This window comes from Mytilus edulis, chromosome 13 (assembly GCF_963676685.1).
Source record: "Mytilus edulis chromosome 13, xbMytEdul2.2, whole genome shotgun sequence".
Taxonomy (NCBI): domain Eukaryota; kingdom Metazoa; phylum Mollusca; class Bivalvia; order Mytilida; family Mytilidae; genus Mytilus; species Mytilus edulis.
In genome coordinates this window covers 22399155-22421271 of record NC_092356.1, presented here as the reverse complement: position 1 = coordinate 22421271, position 22117 = coordinate 22399155, and the positions used below count along the sequence as shown (strand labels likewise).

The following is a 22117-nucleotide window of genomic DNA, read 5'->3' as shown; positions in this document are numbered from 1 at the left end:
TTTTTAATGATTATAATTTTCTTTATATATTCGGGATAAAAATAAATGTCGTATTAACTTTCCTCTTAAACAGTAGCTTTTTGTGTAAATTATTCTGTTTTCCGAGGAAGTATCTGAAACTAACAAACTTTAAGGAAGTTTAATTAATGAAATACTTTACATATTTTATATTTTTTTCTGCTCTTTGTAGATCATGTTTAGAATAATTCGTTTCTGTAATATGAATAATATCCGGTGTTTGATAACAGTTAATTAAACCCCACAACAAAAGCCACCTCCTTTCAAAATATTTGAATTAATAAGAGGGTAATCAAAACAGTCGTTTATGGTTTACTTTTACAAATTGTGACCTGGATGGAGAGTTGTCTCATTGGCACTCATACCTAATCTTCTAGGATGAAAATTTTTGTCCTGCATTTTTTTTTAGCTGTAATCTCTGTCCTGCCTTTTTATTTTTCACTCTGTTCGGTCCTGCCTTTTTTTTTTTTTTAGTTTATCCTGACTTTTTTTTTACCTAAATTGTCGTCATGACTTTTTTTTTGCAAGTGTCTCATCCTGCATTTTTTTTTACTCAAAACTCCTTTCCTGCCTATTTTTTTCAAATTTCATCCTATCCCCCCTCTAAAAATTAAATGGTAGTTCCCTTATGTGAATCTGCAATATAACATATGTTAATTCTTATTTCAAGATTCAGAAGCTGATCATAAAAAGGGGATGGGCGAAGAATGCGTACACAGTCTCTATACTTTCATCTCTTTTGTTGATGTCCTCAGTAATGCATGAAACTTTCTGCTGAACAATGAATTCTTGTTTTAAATATGCCAAAAGTAATGTTTTGACCTATATTTCCCGGTTCAATGAACATGCTAGATTTTTTGTTTATGGTAGTTTACGTCAGATCAATTCATATTATAAAACATAATTATTTTCGTTAGCAATAACATAATCATTTGTCCTATTCCTGATATTTTTCTGTTAACTTGAAAATTCATTGTACATACTAGTGTGCAGTGTACGTACTTGTTTACTGCAAGTGACATGATGACACTTCGGTTTTTATCTAGTTCTTCATGCTTTCAAGTACATTACTTATACACTAACCACTTCGGTTTTTATCTAGTTCTTCATGCTTTCAAGTACATTACTTATACACTAACCATAACCTAGTTCTTCATGCTTTCAAGTACATTACTTATACACTAACCATAACAGTAACACCAACAACAATAATAATAATAATAAAAATAAAATAACGCTCAAAATAAGAAAATAAATGTTAATTTTCTACATTTCAAATGAATAAAATATCTATTTTGAGAAAAGCTGAATAATCAGTTTCTATAAATATACAAAAAAATACCTTCAAAACATAACAAGATAAATTATTCTCTCGTATTCATCACGTTATTGGTCAAATTTATGATGGGAACAAACATTAATGCATCCATGCGTTCATTTAACATTGTGGACTATCAATGACTTTTATTACACGTGTTCTAGTATAAATACGAGCGCACGAGGGCAGTGATCATATTCTAGTAGCAGTCTTCATATACCAGTGCTAGTAATATATATAGGTGATCAACAATCATGAAATTTTCCCTAGGATTAGTTCTTGCTTTGGTTTGCATCGCCTCAGCGGCTGGTAAGTATTTTTTTTTATTGTTTTGTTACAATCAGTATAAAAAACCATTGAAATATTTTTTGAAAATACCCTCACTGTACTTTTGACGTCGCGTTTAAACCAGAATTTTGAAAGTGTTTAATGGATTGTATTGTTTTTGTTGAATGAAAGAAAATTTTGTCATATTTAATCAACGTTTCTTGAACACGCAGTTTGGTCTTTGGAAAATGAAACGAAAAGAAATTTGTTACTAAAAGCACAATGCTATTATGACTTTCACTGGTAAATTCAAACTGTATGTATTAAAAATCAATCGTAAAAGTAGGTTATTTAATATATTTGAAAAACAATTTAAATTATTTTAAGATTTGACTAAAATGTGATTGTTGCCTTTTTTGTGACGTACGTTGAAGATATGACTTTATTTTAAAAGATTGTTAAATATTTCTGTGCATTTTTTAACATATTGTACACAGCCTTTTACCTTTTTTAATAAAAAACAACAAATATCTGAAACACACGTCTTGCATGAATTGGTGTAAAATCTAAAATTAATCTTATAATGCAAAAAAAAAATCAAAAAAAAAAAAAAAAAAAATCCTGAAGCTAGATTTTTTGTAATTCTAAAAATGAAATGCTTATTTTGATTTTCTCTGATGAATAATAATTTTATTTATTGTTAAACAATGTGAATATTTATACTGTTATATTTTCCATCTCAAAATTTATATCACAACTATAGCTAGCAATGGAAACATTTAATTCTTATCGAATTAATAACAAATTTGTGTACTCGTACAGTTGCAAAAATTAACCAGAAGCAAAATGGGCAGGTTTTTTTGTGCATGTTTATTTATTACAGCAAATATAAAGCAATTGGTCTCTTATCCAATTCTTTTTAACATGAACTTAATTATTGCACATCGAGGGTAGAGTTTTTAGTTACAAGTAATTTCAATAAAAGATATAAAACGACACACTGCTACATGTTCTTTGTTATTAAATAACTTAATGATCCCTTTTTAGGTTGGAAAAAAGAGGCCCAATGCATACCGAAACCTTTCAGCGCATGAAATTGAATTGTTCATATCAAAGAGAATCACTAATTTCATTATGCTCATTTCTTTTTAGTACCGCCACCACCACCACCAAAACCAGTGGCACCTGTCGCTGTTCCAGCAGGTCCACCAGCCGGTGGTCCTCCTCCTCCAGCCGGTGGTCCTCCTTCTCCAGCCGGTGGTCCTCTTCCTCCAGCCGGCGGTCCTCCACCTCCAGCTGGCGGACCACCACCACCAGGCCCTCCACCAGTAGCCAGAGGACCACCACCAGCAGCTCTACCTGCAAGACCAGCACCTAGAGCTCCATTCCGTCCACCATATCGCCCACCAGTGAGACCAGTAGCACCAAGACGTCCACCCCCACCACCAGCAACACCATCTTTCTGGGATATGGTTTTCGGACCAAGTGGACCAACAACAGCTGCTCCTTTCTATCCTGCTGCTCCAAGATACTTCCCAAGGGATGACTGTGATTGTTTCCCTGACCAGGATAGCTGTCCAGCAGGTTACAAATATGGTGGTCAATGTAGTAATCCAGAGGGAGCAAGGTGCTGTGAATATTATTAAGGTAGGATAACTCTGTTGTTAAATTGACAAAATGCGGGATTGTGAAAAATAAAATATAGAAAAAAAGTATAAACAGCATGCGCACTATTGTATTAAATGTAAAGTTTTTAAAGCTTTTTTTTAAAGCTTTTAAGCTTATTCGTTTTTCAATTAAAGACTAGATTCACATTTGTCGGCCCACATTTGTCTAGATCGATGGACTTATTTTATGATATAAAATACATTTTGAAATCAGCTTCCTGTATTGAACTACAGACAAAATAATGATACACAAGTCGAACTATTTCGGGAGATTAAAAATACTACTAGTATCACACATATATTTTTCATCTTTGTATAGTCTCTTAAAAACCTTCCGGAAACGCATAAAAATTACACTAACTTTTAAAATCAGCACTCGTGTATTGAAATATAAACAAATGAATGATATATATATATATATGCGAAAGCAAATTTACAGATCTAACATTGTTGGGTTGATGTTTAGACGAGTTGTATATACATAATGTACACAGCCATGTATCACCATCATTGATGGCGATCCGATGGATAAATCTGTTGTAGAGTTGTCACTGACTCAGACGTACTTATAAATATAATTATTTTCTGTGACTGTATCTTACATTAATTTGTAGGATCCTTTACTATAGATAATTGAGCTGATCTGTAACAATAACATCTCCATGCCTTATATATCATGTACTGTAGTACGCCGCTAGATTAAAACTGACGAGGAAAGGTAACACACGGCCACTGAAAGCTTTATTTTCGTAGAGCCCAGGTGGTCGTGTGGTCTAGCGGGACGGCTGCAGTGCTCGCGATTTGGTGTCACGATATCACAGAAAGTCGAACTATTTAGGGGGATTTCAAATACTACCAGTATTACACGCATACATTTTTCTCTCTCTGTATAGTCTCTCAAAAGCACGGTCTAAAAAGCCTTCCGGAAATGCATAATGTTGACACTAATTTAATTTGTTTTTTTCTCTCTTATTTTTACAGGATTGGTATCGGTGTAATGGACATGATGAACGTTTTGTGATGCTGCTGTTGTGCTTCATAGTATTATTGTTATTTAATAATATTTATTTGTACTTACTATTCGATTTTTTATTAAAATTTTACAACACTATCAGATTATGTAGCACAAAGCGAAACAAACTGGATTTATTTCGTGTTTTTTTTATATAATGTCACCCATTACATATTATATTGTATAGGACGACCATTAAAATCATTCCTGAAAGGTGTCTTGTTCCGATATTTACGTGTTCATAAACTACAGTATTTAACTAACATGTGTGGTTACTTTCACATGCTTTTTGTAGAGAGTACGTCTTGATCCTGCTTATTACACTGATATGCTTTCGATTATTTCCTTGTTTAATTCAAGGATATAGTGACTGTCATCATGTTCGTAGCAGGACTTTATAAGTTTTTCAATTTGTACTTTACTTTCACAAAAATGGTTAGCTTGATTGATAAACAGGGCGGTTTGTTCACATGTAAAAAATAGTTGAACTACAATCGGCCATTTTGTGCCTATACAAATTGCTATATCATCTGGACATTGGCACTGGTATTAAAGAGATAATAGTAACTGCAATTACGATTATCCCAATATGGCGACGGTAGATATAGGTAAAATCTTTACACTCGTTTTTCTTAAATGTAGCATGTTTTTGTCAATAGTTACTCAGCTGCAAGGTTTATCTATACCATTACATCATATTTGAATCGTAACGGTGCACTGGAATTGTCTAAGAGCTGTGAAAATAGCCGTTGAAAAATTCGGGATGATAATCGTAACTCTATGGTATTTTTCTTCTTTGATAATCGTAATCTTCTTTATATGATAATAGTAACTGAAACATAATAAATGTGTCTTTCAGCATTTCAATTGTATTTTGTGTGTTAAAAATGTAAATGCCCAGTTAAACGATGACATTAACGTATATAAAAATAAATGAAGAAACTTACAGGTTAATATCTAGGATAAATTTACCTATATATCTCTAATTGATGAGAAAAAGGATGGATTAGCTATATCCCATATTCCAAAAGTGCAATCCTTTCAATTCATTGCTCAAAATGAAAGTCACGTATACCACATTTTCATATGTCAAAAAAGATATATGCCTGTTTCATTGATTTCAGGAAGGCATTTGATACTATTAATAGAGATGCCCTCTTTTACAAATTGTCTTATTACAACATAGATGGTCCCTTTTTTTAGTATAATGAAAGATATGTATAAAGAGGTTTTGTACTTGGTAAAGATCTCGGAAGGTATCACTGATTTTTTTAATTCCTCAGTTGGGGTAAAACAAGGGTGTAGTTTAAGCCCTACATTATTTTCTTTATATATTAATGATTTACCATCTATTTTTGACTCAACATGTGAACCACCCAAGTTAAATGATAATGATATATCATATCTGTTATACGCTGATGATTTAGTTCTTATCAATAAATTCAGCCGTCCATATTTTTCCTTTGGATTCACTTTTTTCTATTTTATACTGATATATGATTTTAAAAATTAAATTCAAATGTTTTGATCAAATTCCCATGTATTTTAGGACGTTTCTTTAAACAGTGTGGATGGTAAAGGATCTAGAATAGTTACCAGTTTATTGTTACTATTGTTTATTGTCACTTTTGTTTTTTGTTACTTTTGTTTATTGTTACTTTTGTTTATTGTTACTTTTATTTTTTGTTTTTATTAGCCTTACCTATAGTCTTACGAAGCATTTGACAGGCGAAAAACACCACAAATATGTATATTGATAAATTACATCAAAGGGCCAAACATGTAGATTATCACAGTCGGAACTGGTTTAATTACAAAGATTTTTATAGATTTTAAAACAAATATTTTGTGCTTCAGAAAAATGCATAGGAAAGGCTAATTTATGTTTTCATTTAATAGAAAAGTACTAATTATATGGCAAGTATGCAAATACAAAAATGTTCCTTGTTGAGTACCTTCAATATTTTTCTCTACAATATCTTCCATGCATATGTATGCAGCATACTTTTCATATACCGAGTATTTATGAATTTATGAAAGTTTGGTTCTAATTTTGCGGAATATGCGTTATTTTATTCTCATCTTTGCAGTCATTCTTTGAATAAGTATTTCTTGTAAGAAAATTTAAAGCTACATCAATTTTATTTTTTGATTTTCGGGCTTTTGGCCAAACTATAAAAGAACACAAATCCATGTTTGTCAATGAACTCCACGTTACTTAATTTCATAATACACAAAGAATCCCATTTAGGGCCAAACATTCTCTAGTCTTATATAGCATAAAATGTTTTAAGGATGTCATATTATCATAATTCAAAATTGAATTTGTGTTGTTTATAGTTTATATCTGAGATACTGAAATTTCAGTGACAGTCATGAAGTAGCTAATATGAATAAGAAGATGTGGTATGTTTGCCAATGAGACAACTTTCCACAAGAGACCAACATGACTCAGAAATTAACAAATATAGGTCACCGTACGGTCTTCAACAATGAACAAAGCCCATACCGCATAGTCAGCTATAAAAGAAATGACACTGTAAAACACTTTTCAAAGTTATCTCTTGTTCATCATAACTTTTAAGTTGTGATATCATCCATGAAAAATGATCGAAGTGACATGAAAACTGTAGCCACTAATTTCTCGTCAAACGGTTTTTGACGAATACTAAATGTCTTTCCTACTTCGTTATGGCATAATAGGGTATGTTCTAGAATCAAATCAGCAGTGGCTTCCCGGGGGCAGAAATATCACATATAACCACCTACAATAAAATAATTTAAACAATATTAACTATATTTACTATTTACTTCAGGATAAATTATTTTTTGTTTACTGTCTTAATCAGAAATCTGATGTAAGGTGACACATGCGTGTCGTCTGACAATTATTGTCATGTATCATAATTTCCATCGCTCATTCACATATTTTGTGGCATACCTAGTTCAATAAATTTCTGTATATTAACAAAGTTCGTGTTTTCCCATTTCCAAATTTCTTGAAGCTTGTTCACCCTTCCAATTTTATAATATATAAGTATGTAGCTGTTTTCATAAGAACAATTAATTATATATGCATAAAAAGAAATGTCATAAGATGTTGGGACGTTTCGTAAATAATTCATCGCCATAATTTCATAATATGCTATCAGATATACGTTTTTAGTGTCAATATCAATAAAACAGTTTCCAGTTACGATTATCTTTTTTATTTTTAAATACCATAATTACGATTATCTTTTTTCCGAGTTACGATTATCATCCCGAATTTTTCAACGGCTATTTTCAAAGCGCTTAGACAATTCCAGTGCACCGTTACGATTCAAATATGATGAAATGGTATAGATAAACCTTGCAGCTGAGTAACTATTGACAAAAACATGCTACATTTAAGAAAAATGAGTGTAAAGATTTTACCTATATCTACCGTCGCCATATTGGGATAATCGTAATTGCAGTTACGATTATCTCTTTAATACCAGTGATTGGGTTGATCGTAATATTTTTCTTTGTTTTGATGTCAATTTTATAATTCAGTTGGTTGTTGATCGTTGGTGTGGTCTGTTGTACTGCCTTTTTGTGATTCTTGTTATCTTTTTTATATTTTAACGTAAGCAACAATCTCATTCTAGGTTTTTGATCGTCAACGTTTTGTAGTGCTGCTGTTGTGCTTCATAGTATTATTGTTATTTAATAATATTTATTTGTACTTACTATTCGATTTTTTATTAAAATTTTACAACACTATCAGATTATGTAGCACAAAGCGAAACAAACTGGATTTATTTCGTGTTTTTATTATATAATGTCACCCATTACATATTATATTGTATAGGACGACCATTAAAATCTTTCCTGAAAGGTGTCTTGTTCCGATATTTACGTGTTCATAAACTACAGTATTTAACTAACATGTGTGGTTACCTTCGCATGCTTTTTGTAGAGAGTACGTCTTGATCCTGCTTATTACACTGATATGCTTTCGATTATTTCCTTGTTTAATTCAAGGATATAGTGACTGTCATCATGTTCGTAGCAGGACTTTATAAGTTTTTCAATTTGTACTTTACTTTCACAAAAATGGTTAGCTTGATTGATAAACAGGGCGGTTTGTTCACATGTAAAAAAAAGTTGAACTACAATCGGCCATTTTGTGCCTATACAAATTGCTATATCATCTGGACATTGGGTTGATCGTAATATTTTTCTTTGTTTTGATGTCAATTTTATAATTCAGTTGGTTGTTGATCGTTGGTGTGGTCTGTTGTACTGCCTTTTTGTGATTCTTGTTATCTTTTTTATATTTTAACGTATAAGCGACAATCTCATTCTAGGTTTTTGATCGTCATGTGTGGTCTGTTGTATTGTCTTAATTAAATATACTTTTGTTTTTTGTTATCTTTTCAGTTTTGTACTTAACGTGAGCGGCAATCTTAATCTTGATTGTTGGTCGTAATGGAGTATGTTGTATTGTCTTATACTTTTGTTTCTTGTTATCTTTTCAGTTTTGTACTTAACGTGAGCGGCAATTTTAATCTTGATTGTTGGTCGTTGTTGTTTTTTGTTGTTTTGTCTTATATTTTGGTGATTTTTGTTATTTTGTTTGTATTTAACACGCGGCTGTCGCGACTGTCTTGATAATCATGTGAGGAGCAAGTTTAAATAGCCCAAACGCAGTGCTTGAAAGTGGCGTTAAAATACCAAAAATCAAATCAAATCATCTAAGAAACAGCACAGTATTATACAATCGACAAGTTTACTGTAAGGTACTGTAACAAATGAAATATAATAAAGATTGATTGATTAATTGATTGATTGATTGATTGTTGCTTAACGTCCAGTGGCAAAATAAAGGAGTTGCAGGTTGATATACGTCACCAGACAGTGCTCAACGACACCAGCCACAACATTACATTCAACATACGGGCTTTAATAATAGACACATGTCTATATGATGTGTCATGCTCTAAATCAGCCCCACAAGAGTGCACACGCTGAAATGTTCTAAATATAAAGCTTTATTATAAAGATCACACAAACTTAACATGATCTAAACAATAAATGAACCAAACGGGAATACATGTACACCTTACACGCATTCAATACATCAAATATATAGTTCACCTACTAGTATTGCATATAATTTCTAAAAACACAGACTTAACCAAGAAGATTGAACATTAACCAATGAACCACGAAAATGAGGATAAGGTCAGATGAACCATACCAGAAGGACAAGTACACCTTAGAATCAATTTATGCATTAAATATACCTATTGCTTATAGTATCTAAGAAAAAACCTTAGCCATGAAAACTTAACATTGACCAATGAACCATGAAAATGAGGTCATTGTCAAATGATACCTACCAGACAGACGGATACACCTTACAATCCTTCAATACAACATGTATAGTTGGCCTATAAAAAAGAAGATGTGGTATGATTGCCAATGAGACAACTATCCACGAAAGACCAAAATGACACAGACATTAACAACTATTGTTTATAGATTAAGAAAAACTGACCAAAACACAAAAAGTGAACCATGAAAATTAAGGTGTATAAAAGAACATTCATCCCAATAATATCCTGTTGAACCCATTCGGCAATCCTCGGTAGAATCCGCTACTTTCCTTACGGAATCGGCCGAGTTGAGACGAATGATGTTGAACCCTAATAGATTTGTTACATGTTTCTGAAAGAGCTAGGATTTCATATATGTAATGATCTTTTAACAACGGAAAATAGAGTCAGTATTCTTGCGCTAATAAAATCTGCAATCTTAACATTGATAATCTAAAAAAAACACGAGTTGGGTGACAAAATGTAAAGCATGAAAAATATAAAACAAATACTAAATGCACGGTTTAAATAATAACAACAAACGGCAAAGCAAAAGATAGCAGTATAGATCCGTACAACCTCCAGTATCCGCATCTTTGACATGCCACTGCTTAAAATTACTGTCCAGCATTCCTTTCCCTTTATGTAATTTTTTTTATACAGCAGTACTCATTAAATTTTCAGATGTTATAATGTCTATATCGAAGTTAGGTTATATGAGCGTCCTGTTAGTTTTTTTCTGTCTCTTTTATTTTCATTAATATTGAGTTGACTTTATTGTTAGCCATTTGGCTCTTATTTTAGAAATCCTCCCAAAAAAAATTGTCAGTATTAAAAAAGCGCTAACAAAAAAATATTTAAAAATTCCCAAATACACACAGAAAATATCACATGAACATCAATCAAAATTAAGAAAAAAGATGAAAAAGAAAAAAAAAGTAATTTTTTGGAATGAATGTACTATCATGATTACGTAGATTTAATAATTTAGATAACTGACTTCTGGTCTGTTGGCAAAACAATAAGCAAAATTTTCAGGAAGACCAACAAGGTAATTTGTCGAAAATTTAGAGTTATCTTTCTTAGTCTTTTTTAACGAATTTTGAAAAATAAGCTCTCGAGCGTACTTACAGCCATGATTGTATTGGAAAATATTTGTATATTGTCACTCGAATAGTTTTCCGTTTACCTTATAAAATATATATGATAAATTACCACTATGCAACAAATTTCAAATAGACTTTATGATTATTTGGTAATTAAAACCGATCTAAACCGCTTCATTTCAGATATACGTTTCTTAATTATTAAGAAACCTCGTGTTTGTTATTGCATTAGAATGTATGTTAGTAGTTTGGATAGAGGTTTTGAAGAACATTTTGCAACCTCAGCAACAAAACGTTGCAATGAAGACATTTCTTTGAAAAGTTTACTAACATTGTTATGAGCTGTAGAATATCTGTCAAAGATTACCATTGTTGTCACTTCTTTTTTTCTTGCTGGGTACGTCGTCGTGTCACTCCTTTTTTTCTTGCTGGGTACGTCATCGTGTCACTCCTCTTTTTCTTGCTGGGTACGCCATCGAGATCGACTTATTACTGACTATATAAAAAAGAAGGTGTGGTATGATTGCCAATGAGACAACTGTCCACAAGCGACCAAAATGACACAGACATGTATCGCTTAGGACTGAACAGCACCCTGGATCTCACCAGTGGAGCAGGAAAAATATACCCTCTTGAAATAAAACCCGAACTTACTTAAAACTTTTATTAAGTTTTATATTGTTCAATCGAGTTCCCAAACGTACTGTACAGTAGGTCGTTTTTTGTTGGTATCTTGTTTAAATTGTTTCATATTTAACATGTCGGGGCGTTAAAAGCTTACTTTAAGTTATGAGTTTTGATAATTGCTGTAAGTCATACGGTTATCTATATTAACCTTAAAGTTTTATTACAGCAAAGTCAGTTAGACACATAGGTAGTATAAAGGAACTACTATTATCACAAAATTCCCACAACTTTAAAAGTAAAATCAACCAACATGAGGTTCCCGGTGAGGGATGTGCAAATAAACATGAAGAAAGGTATAAATTGGTTAAAACAACAGGAACATTTATTGTTTCTTCACGGCATCAACATTATTTGGGTCTACACTTATGGACTTTATCATTTAGCCGCAAGTCAAATCTAAGACTTACAAAATTGTACTTTGCAAGATCTGGTTTGCGCTAGCCTAGTTTTAATTATCGCGGGGCTTTGTCTTTCTGCAGGTAGCGTTCCAGTGTACTAGCACTATAAAGTCCTGCAACTACGGTAGGCTAGCACAAAAGCAGTCAAAATTATACATACACCCTTTGGTTTTTTATTTATTCTTTTTCCTTTTTTTACTACTTATCTTTTTTTGTACATACAAAACCTTTTACTAATTACTTTTTGCAACACTCATATACACATTTAGGCCTATTTCGGTTTCACAATATAATACTAAATTCACATACACAATTTTGAATATCAAATTTATCCACTGTTTACTTGGCTGCTGGTGTACCGGGACAACGCTGCTTCCGCTCACTTGGCCTAGATTTCCTCCTGTTTGTGGCTCCATTTACCTCCCCCCATGCATTTACTTTTTTTCTTTGCTTTTCTAAAAAAATAATTATTTTTTATATTATGTTATTATGTAAGTTCTATTTTATTTTCATCATTTATTTTTCAATTTATTTATGTATTAGATATTCTATCCTTCAATATGACCAAAAGGATGTGAAATGGCTTTATTCATAATTGGCTTTTACTTAATTGTCATTATTATCATAAGTTATATCAATTACCTTATTGTAAAAATTGAATTATTTGGATGACTAAAAAGGCGCATGCCAAGACCGGCTGTGAGAGGGCTGTATAGCCAGCCATGGTCGTTATACACTTCCTTCATCATCAAAATTTACTTTATTAAAAAAAAAGAATAATGATTTATCATATAAATATAAGTACATGTATTAATATATACAGTTGTTGACATCATGAAGGTCAACTTATGTTTTTGTTATGGTCATTTTGTCCTTATCATGTGTCGCTAATGGCAAAAATATTGGTGTTACATTACGGACAGTGTCAATGTAATAATTTATAAGATCTTATGATCTATATCAGTCAGGTGACAGACAGGTGATAAATCTAAACTTAAAACGTTTCGTGTTGCTGTTTATAGTAATAAATAAGAAAACAGGTACTATATTAAGAAACTAATAACCACTAGCATAATTTCGTGGTTAAATCAAAGACGATTAAATTAGATTTGTGCAGCCCCGCCAGTAGGGAAAATAAGTCTAGTGTGTACGTCAATGAAACAGCAACCCAACTACGCAGGTAGGTTAATGTAGGTTTACAATTATTTGTGTAAACCACCCCCTTTTTTGTCTCATTTTTATTTTGAAAGAAACAATACAAAAAGTTTGCTTGATCGTTTTCTTTTTTGCTTAATGTCCAGTGAGAAATATCTCATACATGTTCAGAACGAGACCAAAGAGAAACAATATATAAAATAGGTAGGTAGGCCCTGTAATAGAGGTCAACCGTGATGAAGGGTCGAAAATGTGGACTGCCAATTGATAAGAGGTTAAATTGTATAGGGGTAGAATTTTAGACATGCAAGAGCCTAACTATGGACTCATCAATGAGTTGTTCCTTAACGTGCAGAGTGCTTGGCACGGATGTGACTGCACATTCAAACGGACACACCTCTCTAGCTGCCGATCGAAGAAAGATAGGAAAAAAAGAAACATGGCGTTAACAATGTTGAAGTATGTTGAAAACTAGTACATGTGTATATAAAATCAAAACTTATATGGATAATGGTTAGGCATGCTGACGGAATTTGTGAAAAAGAAAGGAAAAGTTAATCTTTTTGTATAACTGATAAGAGACAATACCAATCAAAACCAAGGAGTAAACAAAGACTCACAAACCAAAAGACATTTACATCAACAGTTATAAATAATAAATAAGAAACAACACGAACTCCTCTAAAAACCGGGAGTGAAATCAGGTGCTCCGGAAGACTAAGCATTTCCTGCACTGTATACGGCACCCGTCGTGCTATTTCTTTGTTTCTTTGTTGTTTGACAACTCTTGCATTGCTGAAATTCATAATATGTCCACATAACGAACATATAAATACAAAATTTGTAAAATCATAGTTTTGAACATCAAGTTGCATTACAGAGAACAAATATAAAATCAATTTAGATAGAAAATAGAAATTAGTAATTTTAAATGTGTTATATTAAGCATTTTGTGCAAATCAGAAGAAGTGGCCCTTCTGATACTGTCAACATTAACAAAACATAATATTTTTTTTTCACAAATAATGCTAGTATTTAAGAGTTATCAAGTTTAAAATAATTACAGAACATTTTTGAATATGACACAATATAATAAAAACGTAATAAAACTATTTCACAAAGTATGACTATTGTTCTGCTTCAAATGTTTTCGTCGGATCACTTCCAGGACGGAGTAAAAATGTCAAGCTCATATCAAACAGTAATGACAAAAGAATAACTTTAACTAAAATATACAAAATTTAATAAAATTGGCCAGCTAGCTATTTCGCATATTGGCATGCGCATATAATCAAACTCGTACTGAAATAGACCGAACTAGTAAACATTCAGAGTGTACCAACACATAAGGGTAATACAGTGTCACCTGCCTAATCCGACACCTGAGTATTCCAACATCCTGCTCAAACCGACACATTTTCATGGTCCAAAATCTACCTATCTTTGCAGAAAAAAACTGAGTATTTCGACACGCTGCTTAATTCGACATTTTTTCAATTTATTTTAGGTGCTGTTTTTTTTGTTTCACAAGATGTCGTTTAGATATTTGTTTGGTGGTTCATCTAATAAAAAAAGGGCGAAAGATACCAGAGGGACAGTCAAACTCTTTGACCGAAAATAATCTGACAACACCATGGCTAATAAATGAAAAGACAAGCAGACAAATAAAAGTACAATTCACAATAACGATCTAGGTGTTGCTTTGCAAACATTGCTTTGTGACATTGAAATTAAGGTTAAGGTCAAAGGTCAGTTTAATTTTATAGATTTTGACCTCATATATAACTTTTATATTGGTACAATAATAAACCATTATAGTGTTTCTGAATTAAGTTGGTAGACTTATGAACTTGTAAAAGGTCATTCGCAAGTGACTTTGTGAAATCTGCAAGTTGCATTGTAAAGCTACCTTTGATAATAAAGCAAAAGCGACATTTTGAAAACCGGAAATAGTGAAATGTTTTCCTTATTCCAAGCGAAATAAACGAAAGTTCAAACCATGAGCTCAAATAACTCAGTCCCTCTTTGTACGAGTCTCAGTAATGGAATAATGGAAGCGAACTGTAAGTATTTCTCGTTTCTAGTGTTTTGTTTTCCTGTCTTGATTGTTTTACACTAGTTTTTTAGGACACTTTATAGCTTGCTATTCGGTTTGAGCTAAAAATGTTGAAGGCTGTACTTCGACTTATAAATGTTAACTATTTATACATCTTCTAATTATAGTTAGGTAAAATCAGCATCGCTAAATATTTGGTTTTGCAAATACAAATGCAAAACATTGTTGCAACGTTCCTGTAACATGCTATGGGGAAGGTACTACATTTGTATGTCTTCATCACATTTAACGCCCATATTTCGAAATTCTAAATTTGGCTGTGTATTTATACATCTCGCAAAACAAAACATGCACGTTTATGGAGCTTGGTTTAAAAAAATATTTCTTTATGATATGCTCTGATTTAAAGTACCATCACACTCCTCATCGCCTACGAAGGCATCTTTCCCTTTTCTGTTTTGTCTTTTAAGTCGCACGATCGAAGGTTAGGTGAACATATCTGTGTTCACGAAAAATCATTGCTTGACATAGGAATTATTTTATACCTTCACAGAAATTTCAACTACGATGTATTAAAAATTGGAACCAAGATTTTTACCTTTCAAGTTTAAATGATGTTTTTATTTGAGAGGCGTTTCCGGCCCTTTTTGTTTCTGCTTTCCAACTTACAAAGAAAGGGAGAAAGGAAACACATTTATATTTTGCGCCTTATATCACAAACATTTTGCAAACCGTCATTTATATCAATTTAGGATGTCCTTTTGACTTAAACGATTTTTTAATGATTGTATGGTAATTATCATATGACCAGATGAAAAATAAATGTCATCGTCAAGTATAAAAGTGTCATTACAATGGATATCAATGACCATTAGTAATATAAAATGTATGATTACTCCAGAAGATAAACATTAAAGAAAAATTAAACTGCAAACTCATAAATCACAGAATTAATAAGAACAAGATGAAAATGGATATCAATAAGTCATTTTTTTTTTTTATTAATTTCGCCTTATAATAAAATGTTATTATTAACATGGCTTGTATGTTAATCGTGAGAGGAATTCAAACTGGACATTCATACAAAAGAGGAGCGAACGATACCACAGGGACATTCAAACTAATAGATAAAAAATAAACGTCATGGCTAAACATAGAAAAGATAAACGGAAGAACAATAGTGCACAAGACAAAACATAGAACACTTAAGACTTAGCAACACGAACCCCACCAAACAATGGTGGTGATCTCATGTGCTCTGGAAGGGTAAGCAAACCATACTTCATATGTGGCATGAGTCGTGTTGCGTCATATACGACACGTTGCAATTGAAAAAAAAAAATCGCATACTCTATATTTATACAGCAGCCTTCATGGCACTTTGATTTTGGTTATCATTTGTCTTAAAAAACATATCTACTAGAAAAAATTACATGAGGACTTGATTGGCTGTTATTTGCCATATTCGCGAATTGTTGATTTACTTATATAACAGACAAGAAAACAGACATGACTGTAATAAAAAAATACTCACATTTTGTGAAATTTTCCAAAATCTTCTAAAGCATCAACCATTCTATAATATAAACAATATTTTTCGACGTATTTGAAAATAACAAACATATTTATAGGAAAAGCAAAAAGATTTGAAATAAGTGTCTCATTAGATTTCCTCCATTTATTCAAAGGGAACACACTGCTATTTTTACCTCTTTTCTCAAAAAATACTTTGATATTTCAAGGATTTTACAACCAAACAATTTATTTTAAAAGAACCATATCTCATGTCATGACCACATTTCCCCCAAAGATACTGAAAACAAAAGGTTGTTGCATTTAGGTTCTGATAACGAATTTACAATGCATGCATGCATACAAAAGTAATATCTGTGGGGGTAAATGATAATTGGCGACCATGAAAAATAGAGTTTATTTTTCGATTTCGGATATATCAGATGCAAATTGTTGACATCGGTGGCAGATATTTTCAATCGGCAAACTTCGGGGGACTCCGCTTTTCTCCGCCATTGGTCGAACAGTGACGAATGAGGTAGTTTTGTTAATAAAGTACGTTAATTGTCTTCTATATCAACTGTTAGCTCATACAAATATTTTGAACAAACATTGTTCCTTATTTTGGTTTTATGATCAAAACCAGGGAAATAAAGGGATTGTTTTATTAGGTTTATATAATCATTACGACAAAACCTTTCAACATGAAACTAAAAAATGAAGAAAGAAACATGAATCTAGCCAAAAAGCAATTATCTTGGGTACAAAAAAGAAAGCAATTTTTGTAAAACTAAATATGTCATGAATATGAATATAAATTAATCTTTATTCAGTTCAAATACTATTTGGTTATTAAAAAGCAATTCCATTGTTTTTGGCCGCTATTTAAAGAAAAAAACGTGATTAAAAATTATAAATTAAAAGACATAAAATAAAATGTTGAAATGAAAAAAATACTCATTTTCTATTTCCTTCGAATATTACTGAATACTTTAAAAACAAACTACAAAGGCCCTTAGAGTAACGATATGAATCGTGTGGTAGAGAGACTTTGACCGTGTTCTCAACTTGAAATTTTTATACTTACCTCTTTTGACTTCCATCGAAATTTTCGAAAACGCATATCTGTTTTGAATTGAAACAAAACCATAACTACATAATTATAATATATTAAAAATAGATTAAAACTGTTTTTTTTTGTAATATAATTTCGAGTTTTTATTTAATAGATGAATCAGGTTATACCATCATGATTACATTTTACATTGCCATAAAGCGCGATGTTTGGTTAGTCACAAAATCATGTTTAATGCACTATGAAATCCAGCAATTTGATTGGTACGATTATCTATAGTATTTTTTTTATGACACCAAAACCGGTTAGACATATAGGCAGTATAAAGGAATCGCCATCATCACAAAATTCTTCCGACTTCAAAAGTAAAATTAACCAACATGAGGTGAGGGATGTGCACATGTCGAAAGGTATAAATTGGTTAGAAACAACAGGAACAGCTACTTCATCATAAACATACGAATACTCTCAATGATATAGATTTATTATGTAAATATGAGTACATGTATAATATATAACGTAGTTGACATCATGAAGGTCATCTAATGTTTTTGTTATGGTCATTTTGTCCTTATCATGTGTCGCTAATGGCAAAATTTTGGTGTTATATTATGGACATTGTCAATGTAATAATTTATAAGATCTTATGATCTATATCAGTCAGGTGACAGTCATGTGACAGTCCATTTGATGAATCTAAATTTAAAACGTTTTGTGTTGCTGTTCATTATATTTTGACAGCAAAAGCAAGGGTTATTGTAATAAAAACGATAACTTTTACTTAATTTAGCAACTAATAAACACTAGCATAATTTCGTCGGTTTAATCAAAGAACATCAAATTGAATATTTGAAGCACCCACCAGTATGGAAAATAAGTCTATAGTGTACTTCATTGAAACTGTTTTTTTTCTCACTCTAATTGATTCTTTATTGCACACTTTGCTGTTGAACAATTAAACTTGGTGTACAGCATTTCATCAAGTTTCCCTGTTAAATTACCACTGAATACCCAGGGATAATATTCAGTAAAATTGAATAATAAATAACATTGAAACTGCAACCCAACTAAAAAATACAAAAAATGAAGATCTACAAAGCTTGATTGATCTTATCTGTTTGCTGAACGTCCAGGGAAAAATATCTCATACATTTTCAGAAGGAGACCAAAGTAACAGTATATAAAATAGGTAGGTAGGCTCTTTAATAGAGGTCAATCGTGATGAAGGGTGGAAAATGTGGACTGCCTATTAATAAGAGGTTAAATTGTATAGGGGCAGAATTTTAGACATGCAAGAGCCTAACTATGGACTCATCAATGAGTTGTTCCTTAATGTGCAGAGTGCTTGGCACGAATGTGACTGCACATTCAAACGGACACACCTCTCTAGCTGCATATCGGAAAAAAATAGAAAAAAAAACATGGCGTTAACAATGTTGAAGTATGTTGAAAACTAGTACATACGTATATAAAGTCAAATCTTATATGAATAATGGTCAGGCATGCTGATGGAATTCGTGAAAAAGAAAGGAAAGTTAAACTGCTTGTATCACTGATTACTCTTGCAAAGTCGGAAATGTGTAACATATAAATACACAATTTGTAAAATCTTATTTTGGATGATCAAAAAATAAAACTATTTCACAAAACTATTGTTCTGCTTCAAATGTTTTCTTCGGATCACTTCCATGCCGGAAAAAAAATGTCAAACTCATATCAAACAGTAATGAGATGACAAAAGATATACAAAATTTGATAAAAGTGATCAGCAAGATTTTTCGCATATTGGCAAGCGCATAGAATTAAACTCGTGCTGAAATAGACCGAAATAGTCAGCATTCAGAGTACACCAACAGATAAGGGAAATAACTGCCTTTGAAAATCGAAATATATAGAACCGCTTTTAGGACAGAATCAAAATAATACATGTCAACTATTTTTGACCTATTAACATGTTAACTATACCTATATATGGAAGCTTCTTTATCAAAAATTAAAACAAAGGAAAGAGAAATTTTACAAGCAGTTATTTCTTTGAAATACATATAAAAAGATAGTAAAAGTGTAGTTTCACAAGCAGTAAATCTTTGAAATACACCGCCAAAATGAATATTTACTGACTTTTATGTACCATTTCAAGTAAACAAAACTATCAACTTTGTTATATATGTCAGTTCGGTGTTACAACTCTTGATCATGACCTGAAAGTACGGTGTCAGAAACATTATGCTGACTTCTGCTTACTTTAATACATAAACACTGCAAACAACACCCGAATATAACAGATTTATAAACGATCTCATAATTAAAAGCATTATATAATTTCTATTGAGCTTGTATCAAGTTTGGCTTCGAGTGATAGAAAGACAGTTGAACTACATATTTAATAACAATGCAAATTAAGCATCATGGGTACATTCCATTCTAACAGTTTGTAAATAAACAATAGCTCAATTAAGTATGCAGACCCAGACGCGTCTTATAAATTGGAGTATTGTTACAGAGCTGTCCTAAATCAGTTCCAGTAAGCGCCTAATTAAATCTTTCTAATGTTCCAACAGAAAGACCTTTTTAACTTCTTTTAATTAAAAAAAATATCTTCCGTCAATTTATTTTTGGGTGCTGGTTTTTGTTTCACAAGATGTCGTTTAGATATTTGGGACATGATATCAACCATTTATTCCGCGTTTGAAAATTCACTGCTATTCGGAACTCATTCCGTATTTATGTTATCTCCGAAAAATTTTGTTTTAATCGAATGGGCTTGGTATCATTTCATAGTTTTCTCGCCTGGCATATTCAAAACAAGCAGTTTGGTGATACATCTCATAAAAGATGGGCAAAAGATACCAGAGGGACAGTCAAATTCATTGATCGAAAATAAACTGACAACGCCATGGCTAATAAATAAAAGGACAACCAGACAAATAAAAGTACAATTCACAATAAAGATCTCAGTGTTGCTTTGCGGACATTGATTTGTAAGATTGAAATTGCGGTTAAGGTCAAAGGTCAGTTTAATTTTATAGATTTTGACATTAAATATAACTTTTATATTGGTACAAGATTAAACCATTATAGTGTCTTCTGAATTAAGTTGGTAGACTTATGACCTTGTAAAAGGTCATTCGCAAGTGACTTTGTGAAATCTGCAAGCTGCATTGTTTTTCACTAATTTAATGTAAAAGTACCCAAAAAAACCATATGAATAGGTGTAAAGTAACCTTTGATATCAAAGCAGAAGCGACATTTTGAAAACCGGAAGTAGTGAATTGTTTTTCTTATTCCTAGCGAAATAAACGAAAGTTCAAACCATGAACTCAAACAATTCAGTCCCTCTTTTGACGAGCCTCAGTGTCGCGGTTCAACAATGGAAGGGAACTGTAAGTATTTCTCGTTTCTCATGTTTTTTCCTGTCTTAATTGTTTTACACTAGCCTTTTAGCACCCTTAATAGCTTGCTATTCGGTTTGAGCTAAAGCGAAATGTTGAAGGCTGTACTTCGACTTATAAATGTTAACTTTTTATACATTGTGACGTTGATGTAGAGTTGTCTCATTGGCTTTCATACCACATCTTCTAATTATAATTAGGTACAAATCAGCGTCGCTAAATATTTTTTTGCAAATACAAATGCAAAATATTGTTGCAATGTTCCTGTAACATGCTATGGGGAAAATACTACATTTGTATGTCTATATAGCTACAATACATTTAATGCGCCCATTTCGAAATTCTTAATTCGGCTGTGTATTTACACATCTCGCAAAACAAAACATGCACGTTTATGGAGCTTGATTTAAAAAGAATAACTTTATGATGTGCTCTGATTTAAAGTACCATCACACCCCTCATCGCCTACGAACGCATCATCTTTCCCTTTTCTGTTATTCTTCTCAGTCGTACGATCGAAGGTTAGGTGAACATATCTGTGTTTAAGGAAAATCATTGCCTACGATCGAAGGTTAGGTGAACATATCTGTGTCCACGGAAAATCATTACTTGACACTGGATTTTTTTTTATACCTTAGCAGAAATTTCAACTACGATGTATTAAAAATCGGAACCAACATTTTTACTTGGAAAGTTTAAATGCTGTCTTTATTTTGGAGGTGTTTCCGACCCTTTTTGTTTCTGCTTTGTACATGCAAAGAAAGGGAGAAAGGAAACAAATTTATATTGTCCGCCTATTATCACAAACGTTTTGCAAACCGTCATTTATATCAAATTTGGATGTACTTTTGACTTAAACGAATTTATAATGATTGTAGGGTAGGTATCATGGGATGAGCAAGGAAGGAAGGAAACCGATTGATATTTTTAGCCTCATATCACAAATGTTTTGCAAACCGCCATTTATATCAATATTGGATGTACTTTTGACTTAAGCGAGGTTTTAATGATTGTATGGTTATTATCATATGTCAAGATGAAAAATAAATGTCATTGTCAAGTATAAAAGGTGTCATTACAATTGATATCAATGACCATTAGTAATATAA

At 32.0% G+C, this 22117-nt stretch overlaps 1 protein-coding gene across 1 annotated transcript; it reads left to right on the top strand.

The window, feature by feature from the left end:
- Positions 1-1498: 1498 nt before the first annotated feature.
- LOC139501027 (basic proline-rich protein-like) lies at positions 1499-4413 on the top strand. Its single transcript, XM_071289978.1, has 3 exons — positions 1499-1645; positions 2756-3250; positions 4252-4413. The coding sequence occupies exons 1-2, from the start codon at positions 1591-1593 to the stop codon at positions 3247-3249; spliced, it is 549 nt and encodes a 182-aa protein (XP_071146079.1). The 5' UTR covers positions 1499-1590; the 3' UTR covers position 3250; positions 4252-4413.
- The last annotated feature ends 17704 nt before the right edge of the window (positions 4414-22117 follow it).